This window comes from Vicugna pacos, chromosome 13 (genome assembly GCF_048564905.1).
Source record: "Vicugna pacos chromosome 13, VicPac4, whole genome shotgun sequence".
In the NCBI taxonomy this organism is placed as follows: Eukaryota; Metazoa; Chordata; class Mammalia; order Artiodactyla; family Camelidae; genus Vicugna; species Vicugna pacos.
Window position 1 is genome coordinate 21,820,584 of NC_132999.1, and position 12,691 is coordinate 21,833,274.

General features: G+C 39.1%; 1 protein-coding gene across 4 annotated transcripts in view; it reads right to left on the reverse strand.

Moving 5' to 3' along the window:
- The window catches only part of PATJ (PATJ crumbs cell polarity complex component), a 289,824-nt gene extending 277,719 nt beyond the window's left edge, over positions 1-12,105 (reverse strand). For 2 of the 4 annotated variants that reach the window (XM_072974318.1, XM_072974320.1), the window contains exons 1-3: positions 12,002-12,105; positions 1,259-1,315; positions 990-1,156 (exon numbers count right to left, since the gene is read on the reverse strand). In XM_072974318.1, coding sequence (XP_072830419.1) covers positions 990-1,156; positions 1,259-1,280 — 189 coding nt within the window. In that variant the 5' untranslated portion in view covers positions 1,281-1,315; positions 12,002-12,105. The remainder of the gene's footprint in view (positions 1-989; positions 1,157-1,258; positions 1,316-12,001) is intronic. The other 2 variants (XM_072974319.1, XM_072974317.1) reach the window with 1 other exon arrangement.
- Between the last annotated feature and the right edge of the window lie 586 nt (positions 12,106-12,691).

The following is a 12,691-nucleotide window of genomic DNA, read 5'->3' on the forward strand; positions in this document are numbered from 1 at the left end:
TACAAGTAATAGATTTGTAGTGATCTTTTCCAATTTCTGTTGCTACCAATAACATTCACTGTTGTGACATACTCATTCCATGATCAGGGAATACAGAAACCTTAGTTTCAATATGGGGAGTGCTAAAATTATGGTATAAATTCTGATCTACAGAAAGAAATTCACAGAAAGACATATGTGCAGAGTTTAATCCTTAATTAGTTATACAAATCACTTGCTAAATATTTATGGATAGGCATTTTAGTTTGTCAGCAAAAAACATTTTTTCCCAAATTTTGCTAATTTTCACTTCACAACTCTTGCTACATTATCTTTAATCACATTTAAAATTCTGCCCAAATTTAATCTTAAGATAGCTACCATTCAAGCTCGGCTTTTAGAATAGATGATTTAAAATCAATTTGCCATCTCTGACCCCAAAATACAGCAACCAAGATTTAAAACCATTTATATCACTCCAAGCAGAGGTGCTTATGTGTCTTATAATTCAACAACCATGTGTTTAGAGCCTGCAAGAGTTCAGGTACTATGCTAAATGTAGTGGAGAAAACACAAATAATAAAACACCAGATATACTGCTTCGACAATATCCATGACACTTGATATTTAGGCGATAATTATTTGATAAATATTGGACAATTATTCATAGGTATAAATATGTAATATCCTACAAGGGCATAATCACTTCATGCTAGAAAAAAGACTTCATGAAGAAAATATATTTATGCTACTGTTTCATAATTTTGAAGAAATGTTGAGAATTCTCAAAGCATTTGACCTTTACATAAATAAGTACAAAAATCATATTCTAAAGCCAAACACAAAATTTATTACCTACATGTTTAAACTACCCATGCCAATGCTACTCACAGGTCACAAGTCCCAGTACAGTCTCTTTGCTGAATTAAGAGTAGTTGGTATCTATCTCATCCTATCTTTCTTTGCTGGTTTGAATATATCAAAACGTAAAACCCGGACGGGTAACTTACTTGCCCCTTCAGCTGCTTGATGGACTGCTGAAGTGTAAGTATTTGGTTGAAGAGAGGGCTCTTTAGTGTCTCATAAAACATAGACAGCTTCTCATTCTGTGAAGTGTCACCCTTCTCCTGCAATTTCATTTTCAAGCGATCGAGAACTTGCAGGACCTGCAGTTTATCTTGTTTGAAGAAGGATAATCAGAGTACAAGTTAAATCCCATCTTATATTCCATTTTTGATTCATTAATTAACTTAATGATAGAAGTATATAGCTAGTATACCTGTAGCAGGATTTTCAGGCATTTTGAATTATTATCTTCAGTCACTATTATAGGAACCTAAAAAAAAAAATTCAAATACAAAAAAAAAAATTTACCATTGGTGTATACAAGCCTATAATCCTACAGAAAAATTACAGAAAACCTCAAGAACATTCTCCATCAAAAGTCTTCACCCAGGAAATTCAACTTAAAACCACAATGAGGTGCCACTACACAGCCACTAAGATGGCTAAAACCAGAAAGCAAAACAACAGACAATACGAAGTGTTGACAAAGATATGAAGCAACTGGAACTCCGATACATTACTGCTAGGAATGTAAAATGGCACAAACACTTTGGAGAATTGTTTGGCAGTTTCTTAAAACTACTCTTACTGTATGACTCAGCACTTTCACTCCTAAATACTTACCCAAGAGAAGTGAAAACATATGCCCACAAAAGACCTGTAGTTGAATGTTCTAAGAATTTTTATTTATAAAAGCCCCAAACTAGAAAAACCCAAATGTCTAAATAACAGATGGATAAATCAATTATGATATAAAAGATAAAAGTACTCAGAAATAAAAAAGAAAAAACTACTGATACACACAACATGGATGAATCTCAAAAATAGTATGTTAAGGGGAAGAAAACAGACAGACAGGGATATAGATTGTATGATTCCATTCATATGAAGTTGAATCTATAATTATAGATTAGTTTACATAGGCAAGTGGAAAAGAGTTGACTGGGTAGGTACTTGAGGGAGCTTTTTAGAGTGATAAAAATGTTCTATGTTTTGAATGGAGTATTGTTTACACAGATGTGTGTCAAATTCATTGATCTATTTTTGTTACATTTTATTGTACATAAATTATACTTTAATAACTTATTAATAATAAATCAACCAGAAGTTAATTTTTTTAAAAAAGGATCCTAGGCTGGAAAAGAACATCCAAATTAAGTAATCAAGAAGATAGTAGAGAGATTAGGGGGAAAAAAACTCAAGCTCTACAAATAATCCCAGACTCTTACTAGTCATCTGTGAGTCTCCAAGAAGTAACCACCCAGTATGGTATTTTCCATGGATAATGTTTTTAATTCCAATGATTTGCTCAAACTAGCCCACAATGTAATGTCATCAAAACTCAAAAAGCTAGCAAACTCCTTGCTGTGATCAAAATGGCATTTTCACAGTGGTCATTTCCACTATTGGTACACTGTTATAATGAACCATTAAAGAAACATGAGTACTATGCAGTCAAAATGTTCTTACATCATTCCTAGATACAGCTGCTGAATGCAATCTTTATCTTGTAATTCAAGGTCACTAAGAGAGAAAGTGTATTAAAAACCAGTAAGGGATGCCTTTGCCATTGATACAAGGTCCACGTATTCCACCCAAATATTCACTGGATTCCATGAGAACTACCAAAAGAACTGCTAAGTGGAGTATCACAGAAACACTTCTAATGTGCTCAGCATCTCAACTGTGCAACCCTTAAAACGAATATCCAAATAGCAGCCTATACTCTAGATGTCATGGAAGGTGGAAATATAAATTTGCACCATCTTTTAGGAGAGCAATTTAGCAATATCTATCAATATATCAAATTTATATCCTCCTCTACCCAAAATATCTATTTCTAAATGTCTCTCCTAAAGAAGTACTTGCAAAAGGACACACGGATGTGTGTACAAAATATATACTGCAGTTTTTAATAACAATCAAACAATCAAAAGCAATCAGTCATTAAAATAATAAAGTCGGCCGGAATGTACTGAAACAGGAATGGGAAGGAAATGGTTAACTGCAAGTCTGTGGCTCAGTCTTTCAACTAGGGATTCCCAGCTTGATACCAGACCTCCCTGCAAACAAGCTGAAGGTTTTTAATAGATAGCAGAGTCTCTCATTTTAAAAGGTCAGGAAATGCCTGATGTCTTAATTGCTTTTGTAAATAACCTGAGAACGTATGGATTTATGCGGCATGGCTGGCTGGGAGATGGGAGATAATCACAGACATTTTCTATTTGAGTAACTAATGTAGTATAAACCACTGGATCTCCCCAACAGAAAGAGCTTTCTTTGAGAAACTGTTTCTGTGTATATTGTTCAGAATTTGTCTGGGAACCCAAAACAAAAGATGTGTCCCAAGGTTGAATTTTACTTCTGTAAGCACATTATAAATTGCAGTAAATGTCTGTTAGAAATATATTTATAAATGACTTAAAGTAAATTTATATGAAGTAGGTATTTTAAGCATGTTGATAATATGTCCTAATATGATGAGAAAGTGACATTCTTTGGAAGCTGTACCCACCAGCAATGAATGTTTGTGCCTAGCTCCTGTGTGAGCCTCCTGCCTGTAAGCTCAGAATCATGAGTAAGGTTTGGTGCTGGGTAAGACGTCTCATTCATGGGAGGATGCTTTGGCAATTCAAATCTTTGTGTTAGCACAGGAACACTATCTAATGTACCCAACTAAATAGGGAAAACAGTAAGTTTCAGGATATGCACGTTTTGTTAAGGAAAAATATACATACTTGTGTGTGCATAAGTTTCTAGACTTAGAAAAATAATCAACTGAATAATAGAGATAATTTCCAGGAAGTAGAAGTGTAGATGGGGAGAAAAAAATTAGACTTCTACTTTACAGATTTTAGCACGTATTATTTTACTTTACAGATTTGAAAAGGACATATTATTTTTATAACTTGAAAAGTAAGAGGGACAAAAAAATAATGGCAAAGATGGCCTAATCTTGGAGCAAGACAGATATGCAGCAAGATAATGATAACACTATAGGATAATTACATTGTAAGGCATATACATACCATAGCAGAGGTGTGTACCATGCACTAAAGAGAAATTACAAAAAGAGAGAGACTCCCCTTTCTGCGGAAGTTTGGGAACGCTGGAATGAGAACACACTAGACACCTCTCTCACACACACACAAAAAAACAGCATGAAAAGCAGAGTGATCATTTGTCCTCGTTTGCCTAAAATAGCCTCAGATTACCCAGCATCATTCTTAATAGTGCTCCATTTCACACTCAAAAGTGTTCCAGTTTGAATGACATATAAGGCTGCCCTAGGTTAGTGGTTCTTAAATTTGAGCATGCATCAGAATCACTTTGAGGGTTTGTTGAAAAACAAACTCTGGGGCCCACTCCCAGGGTTTCTGATTCTGTGGGTCAGAAGCCATCCCAGAGAACTTGCATCTCTAATGAAGTTCCCATGTGATCCTGGTGCAGCTAGCCCAGAGATCACAATTTGAGAACGACCACATACAGGTGGAAAAGTGCATGACGCTGAGACTAGTAACTAGCTCTAAATGAACTACTATAAGGCCTCTAAAAGTAGCAGAAAGGATAAGTAGTTTAGACCAGGGTTACCACAAGTGTGTACTGTGAGTTGATGCTTGACCCAGAAAGAGATAAATATCAAAATTAGGAATAAGCATTTAGAAATCATGGACTAGACAGTCATGTATATCTATTAAATTTAGGAATAAAAATTTGATTCACACTGTATTGTAATTTCATTTTTCTAACACTTCATTTTTCTAATAATTTATTTTACAAAAATATCAGTCCTTGAAAGATGGCAGGGGGCAGGGTACTCTAAATTTTCACCACTTGATAGTTTGAGAAGCACTGGTTTAGACAGACTATTTTGAGAGGGTCCTTGTAAACAATGCTAAGTAGACTGGTCTTTATCCTGCAAGCAGCAGGAAGTAATCAAAAGCTTTTAAGTAGGGAAGTATTGAGTCCAGATTTCTATTTAAAAAGATGATTCTGGTAATGGGATAGATTAGTGGTCTTCAAACTTTTTTAAACACTCATTCCCGTCAGTAAAAATATGTTGACTGCTCATCTTATTTTTTGTATAATTATAAACATTTATTACTACATCTCCATATCACATGTATTTAAAAACATATATGAAATAGAAACATCATGAGAGTAAAGTAAAAACTAAAAAGCAAGACTTTACTGTCCTCTTCCTACCCTTGCAATGGATCACCCTGCACATTTTGGAAACAACGGTGGTAGAAGAGTATCCCTCAGCAAGGGTTAAGGTTAGAAACTGGCTGGCCATCCAACCCTATGACTCACATTCTACAAAGGCTAAACTATGTCCACAAAGCAGGCCTGGAAAATTACTACAACTTCATGGTGTTGGGTAACATGTAGGGAAGGACACTAAAGCCTGAAGAACATACAAGGACAGAAGGAAGAAATGCAATAACTCTACAGCTGAACATCTGGGCGAGGCAGCATGTATGCCAAACAGAACCTATGTCTCATTCATTTTATGGTCATGGGAAATCTTCAGCCAAACAACTTCGACCTATTTGGCCAGGCTAAGAAACTAACAAGGCTGACAGCAAGGAATTTCAACTGTGTTTAAACACAGTTAAAACTGAGTCTAGCTTGTTGTAGACAGGCTACCTACAATCGACCAGAGCCTAGACATTAAAGGCCACAGTGTGCCACTGTCCTCATAACCGTACAGCCTCCAGAGAACGAGTGGTCTACTGTGTACAGTTTCCACTCCGTCACTGATCCAAGAGTTTGTGCCATGAATGTTTCATGTTTCGTTCACTGCAGAATTTGACTGAAGGAAATTATAATGTTGTGGTTTTTTTCCAAAAATACCCATTCCCTTAACCATCGCTGATTACTGGAATGCTTGAGAAAAGCTGATGCAGAGTTAGAAATCTAATTTGATTTAAATTTAGAGGTGAAGGAAACTTACTGAAAAGATGTATTAACCTCCTCAGTTGAAGAACAGAGGCAAATTAAGGACTCTGAGAAACACACTTTTCAGACCCCTCAATAGCCGAGACACCTTATACTTCTTTCTCAAACTAAACAAAATCTTACATTTCTGTTTTGAAAATGTGATTTAACAAGACATCTTATACTTCTCTCTTGAAAAATTGAGAGATTACTGGGATTCTGTCTGGGAAAGGACAGGTCGTCTGCCTCTAACTGCAGGTATGAAGTGGACAGATCATAATCAGACTGCACATTAACTCCTCAACAGCAAATAACCAGAGCTCAAGGGAACCAGGGAGTCCGAACAACCTAAAAGTTATTTACACTAGAAACTAACACAACATTGTAAATCAACAAGATGTCCGTTAAAAATAAATAAAAATTATTACCTGCAGATGAAGTCATGATTTCAGAAGTTATTCAAAAATGGAAGTCTACGGACAGCTTTAACTTTTACTGTTTCCTTCGGAGTGCAAAGCTCAAGTTGTGTCTAATTGTCATGCCTTTGGCCTCAAAGCTCAGCATTTATGAGGTACTGATTACATGCAAAACAAACTCTCCTAGCCAGAGAGTGTTAGTGGCTCTTCACTCGAACTACAAACACACACATCTGCTGCCACCCCGGTGCAGATTCAAGACAGGTGTCTTGGCCTTGTGTCCCTGCCAAATGACAAGGCCTTTTCTAAACCCCTTAGATGTTTAAATAAATAAGTAACACTGTGTTTTTGGCTGCTGCCACAACACTATACTCCTGGAATTTTGTAAACAGATATATAAATTCCAGAATCATCCTGATATTTGGGGGCCATGAGCCTAAGCCAAAGGCAATGTTTAAGTCCACTTAAGGCTGGACATTTACGACATGTTGAAATTGAAGCTGAAAGAGACCATGTTAACCTCAGAATAGTTCAGTTAGCTAAAATACTAATTTTGGGGGGGAAGGGTATAGCTTAGTGGTAGAGTGCACCTTTAGCTTCAATCCCCAGGATCTCCATTAAATAAACCTAATTACCTCCCCTCCTCCACAGTAAACCAATAAATAACATTAAAATTTAAAATATTAATTTTTCTCATTGAACTATTCAAAGTTAATCAGTTCATATCGATTTCTGCCTGCAGCTCAGCCACTGTATAAGAACAAAGTTACCTGTTTTATGATTTGCTTATGTATTCCCGTTGGCAGGCGTTTTCTCCGATGATCGGCAAAAAAACAGATCTGGGCAATTTTCACACTTCTGGATCTCTGATCGTGTGCCAGGCTGAATACTTTATAATATCTTATTTAATCCTTTCAATTGTAAATATTTAGTATTTTTTTTTACTAACTCTATTTTATAGATGAGGATCAGCCCCTCACCGAAAAGAACCAGGCATTCATATCCTTCACTAATGATTAGTTTTCACCTCAGATATTCTGTTCAATTCTCCCCACACTGCAGACTGTATGTTCTTAATGTCACTCCAGAAATATAGTCATGCCACTTTTGGCATGTCAAAACAGTCCTAACAAATTGTGAAATATGCCTAACTATGCTTTAGATACCCTTCCCACCAATGTTCACCCTCCTTCCTTCTCTTGGCCTTTTCCCAAAATCCATTTTATCTGTCACTAAATCAAGTAACTAGTTTTTTGGTGGCGACTCTGTACCATGCAGGGTCATCCTGTATAATATCTCATTTATCTTCTTAACAATGTATATTATCTGGAGTTCGTAAATGCAGAAAACAATTCAAAAAATTTCAAAAAAAAAAAAAAAACCAAGAGGAAAAGCACTTTGGAAAAGGTAACAGAGGAAGATGATACAGCTGCCATTGAGTGGAATTAATTTCACCTTGAGAGGAAGAAAGTCAACTGTTGAGACTTTTTCAGCAGATAACTACTTTAAAAATGAGAGTTTGATATTTCAAACTTTCAGTAGAGAGGCAACGTTTGTAAACCTAACGGTCAACATCTACTTAACTCATCTCTCTGTCCTGGAAGATTCTTAGAAGCTCCAGAAAATAACACAGAAACGGACTGCCTTTCTCAAGGCAGAAGACTTACCCATTCCCTATTATGAAAGCCATGCCCATCAATTACGGGCTAAAGCTAAGTGAAAACAGGTTTGCCCCTGAAAGTCTGCAGGCCTGGGCCTGTAAGCTATCTACCAATCAGGCAAGGTGTGCAGAGTACCAAAGCAAAGGGCTCTTTTAAGACTAACGTTAGACAATGCTCATTTCACAGAGGTTTTACTAATTTTGTTTAACCACAAGGCAGCTTCACAAATGCATGCAATTAATACAGACAAAATTCAAATCTGAAATTCTTAAAACACACACTATCTTTGTGTGCAATATTACTGTTTGGCAGGTTTTTAAACTATATAAATGGTAATTATACTGTTTGTTTATCCTTCAACAATCTGCTTTTGCTCAACTTCACACTTTTAAGATTTAGTTTTGCTGACAGATACAGCTCCTTTTCACCCACTGCAACTCCTAAATAGAGGAACACATGATTTATTCACCCAGTCTCCTGTTGATGAGCATTTCATAACAAAAACAGGATTAGAACCAAATGTCTATTTCAATAACCAACTTCTTTCCAATTTATTCAATAACCAATTGTTGAAATATGGGAGAATCTACAGCTTATGAGCTTTGAAATCATAGAGATGTGGGTTATACCCTTGGGACCAGCTCTGTGTTCTTGTGGCCAACCATTTAAATCTCCCTATGCTTCAGTCTCCTCATTTATAAAATAGTTGTAATAAAAAATACTAAATATTTACAATTGAAAGGATTAAATAAGACATTATAAAGCATTCAGCCTGGAACACAGTGAACATTCAATAAATGGTAGCTACTAGTATTAACATCTTTTTTTTTTTAAATTTTGTTTTTATCATGAAGGGAGGTAATTAGGCTTATTTATTTATTTATTTTAATGGCGGTACTGGGGATTGAACCCAGGACCTTGTGCATACTAAGCACATGGTCTGCCACTGAGCTATACCCTCCCCCTAACATCTCTTTTCAATCAACATTATTTAAGATATTTGTGGGCTTCAAAAAGGTGAATAATTATTTTAGCTGAAATTTTCCCTTTGTAATTAATAAGTGGTTATTTCTCAAAAGACTGAACAACAAAAAACTTCACCAATGCAATGAATACAAGGAAAGGGGGAGTGGGGAGGCCTATAAAGTTGAGAGTTTAAAAAAAAAATCAGTTTGTAAATAGGAATGTAAGAGCTTCACTAAACCAAACCCTGTTTAGGATAAACATACTCATACTACATCCTCTCCTACTGCTGTTCAACAGAAATGTGAGCTACATATATAATTTTTTTTTAGTAGCCACATGAAAAGTAAAAAGAAACAAGTGAAGTTAATTTCCATTACATATTTTACTTCACCCAATATATAAAAATTATCATTTCAATATGTAAGTATAAAAATGCAGTATTTAGGTTTTTACACCAAATCTTCAAAATTTGATGTGTATTTACACTTACAGTACATCTCAACCCCAACTACCCCTATTTCAAGTGCCTAGTCACAGGTGAAGTGGCTAACCATGTTGACAGGGCAGTTTTCACCTAGGCTTTTTAAGATCCCTGTAAAGTGTTTTTCACCAAAGACTCTGTTTATCAGCTAATACAGTTTCGATGCCTTTTATCAAAGTAACGACCAGAATGAGCATACTCCCAAACTGGAGCTCTTCCCAATGAACACAGAGAAACTCTTTAATTGTATCAGAATTAAACATCTCATTGGAGGAGCAAAAAGTGGAAGAACAGCTTGCAGTTTACAGGATGCATTCTTGAACTTTATTTCATTTGCCCAAACTCAGTGAGGTAGAACATTTACAAATGGGAAAAGAGGACCAGAGTCCAGTGACATGCCATGAGTTACACTGTGGGTAAACCCAACGCCATGTCTCCAAACCCCACAGGCTACAGCCGTGCAAACGCAAAAAAATAAGCAGGCTCTCCATCTTCTTCACAGATCCATCCCGACAACGAGGAAGGCTACTGACAGGCTCTAAATTTCTCTCCACTGGCACCAGAACCTAGAATAAGCACTTTAAAAAAGGCATTCAAATCTACGCAAAAACATCTGAGCACACATGAATGGTTAAGCAATCTCAAATATTAAGGTGGAAGAGTTCTGCTTCTCAACGTTTACTACCAAGGTGAACAAAACCTTAAGTAAACAAATTAAACCCCACTTTAGCTTCCCCAACCTAATGTATTTTTGTTAAAGTTTAACAAAGCAAGGTAATTCAGACTGCTTGGTTGTTTAGCTTAAGGATAATTATTAAGTGCTTTTAAATAAAAATGTAAATACGAGGATTACTGAGTGCTGAACCACTGTCTCAGAATCACAGGTTCTAAAAGTGAACTCATCATGGGAAAAATACAGATTTTTCTTTTTAAGAATACTAACTAAAAGACAATATATCATAGTTTTGCTGGTGTTTATTTCCAATGGCAAGTGGATGTGTGCTTTTAGTTCCTTTTCTGAAAATTCTCTCCAATTTTTTCTACAATATGTTAGCTTTATAGTTATAAAAAAAATCAATACATGACTTGAAGTTACTAAGGCATCTTTAAACAGAAATGAGAGCTTAATACAATTTATTTTCAACTTTAAACACAACTATTACTCCAACGTCAAGCACATCTTACACGACCATTAATAGTATCTCAATTAGCAAGGGCAAATCTCTTCATAAATCCTATCTGTAAAGCACCATCCAGCTCCTTTATTAATTTTCTAATTATTTTAAATTTTTAATAATCCTTACAGAGGTCGTTAGGGGCCTAGAAACGTCAAGCTCACTTTAGCTAAAAGTCACGACCTAATTTTTCTGATGCTGCAAAAAGAACAGATTTGAGTTTTTACTCCCACTCTGTTCTAGCTTTTCTTTTAAACAGTTGTGTGCAAATGAATTGGCAGCTAGTAGGAGCTTGGACGGCCTAGACGTGGTATCACCACCCTCGGTGTAACAGATTTCTTTTTATTCCAGGCCTCTGGAAGCTTCTTCCTGCATTTAAGAAACACCTGTTTATTGCGCACCTATCAATGGCTAGACTCTAAGTACGGCTGAGAAGCAGCCTATAGCAACATGGCCCTTAAAGTCCACTCTTAACCGCGCAGACAAACCAGTAAACAACTAACTCGAATCCAAAGTGATAAGAGCCATCTGGAGATAAGACAAAGTGCCAAGAGTACACTCCAGGGGGAGATTAATTTGGCCTGCTAGGTGTCCCAGGAGGGCTGAAGCGCTCTGGAGAGGGTGGGGGAGATTTGAAAATACTTTCCTGAGCTTGACTTAAAACAGAAGTCCAGCAATTTCCCGAAACGCTGGAGCCAGAGCACTTTCCGCCTGGTCCTCCCTATCTACGGAGTGAGGCTAGCAGAGCTCAGGCCTGACGACCGGCCTGGGAACTCGGCTACATGACGACCAGGCGCCCAAATGGGGACGGGGCCAAATCGCCTCTCAGCTGGGATCTGGGCCCCCGCTCCGGGACCCCGGGCAGGCCACCACCTGTTCACTCCTTTCACCCTCACCGGTTGGGAAAAGCCCCCGCCCAGCTCCGGGGGCGAAGCGAAGGCACCGATTTGGGTGCAAAATTTGATCCCGGCCACTCCCGGTACAGACTCGGGCCGAGATTTGAGGGCCGGCAGGGCCTGCCGAGGCGGGGCGGCTTCGCTGCCCGCGGCCTCCGGCGAGCCTGCACCGAGGGGTGGGGACGGGAGTGTTGGCCACCGGGCCGGACGCAGGAGGTCGGCGCCCCGCACCTTCCGTGGGCCCGGCCCAGCCCCCGGCGACACCCCCGGTCTCCCGTACCCAGTCCTCCCGGAGGGCGGGCGGAGAGCGCGCCGGGGCAGCGGGGGAGGCTCCGGACGCAGGGAGAGCTGCCCTGGCTGGCTCGAGGCGCACGGTCCCCGCGGCGCAGCGCGCGCCCTCACGGCCGGCCCCCGGCTTTACCTGGTCCGGCGGAGGCGCCGGTGGGAACCCGGAGCGGGCGGGCGAGCGGGCGGGCGGGCTCGGCGTCCGCCCTCCCTCACCTGGGCGGAAGTGAGAGGCCCAGGGCGACCGCGCCTCACCTGGAGGCCCTCCCCTCGCTCCCACCCTCCCGGCCGGGGCGGGGCGCCGAGGTGGCGCGGGAGGGGCTAGCGGGGGGATCCCCAGGCCGCGGGAGGCTGACTCTGGAGGGGAATGCGGGGTCGATTGGCTTCTCTACTTTCTTCAGGTTGAACTGGGCGATGAAGGGTTAAAGAGCCTGGAAAAGGTGGGATTTGGGGACTGAGTGGGCAAACGAAAACCCAAGTAGTGAACAGATCCGGCTGGACAGGTGTTGTAGGAGGGCTGGGCTGAGAGCGAGACCCAAGATCAAGGAAATTAAAGACGCTGATAAAAGGATATGGGCAAATCTGCTTGGTGCCTCGGTGTCCCTTTCTTTTCCCGTTCTGTTATCCCTCTCTTGCTTTTTCTATACCCGCTGACCCAACAACATTCTAAGTATAACTGATTTTTCCCCCCTCATTTATGTGGGAAAAGAAAAGAAACCAATTTAGCAGTATTTGCCTGCAGTATGAGAGGTGCTAGCTTATACGTTAACTCGTTTGTTCTGCGAAAAACCTGCTGAAGAAACTGCGCACCTACAGGTTAAGTAAT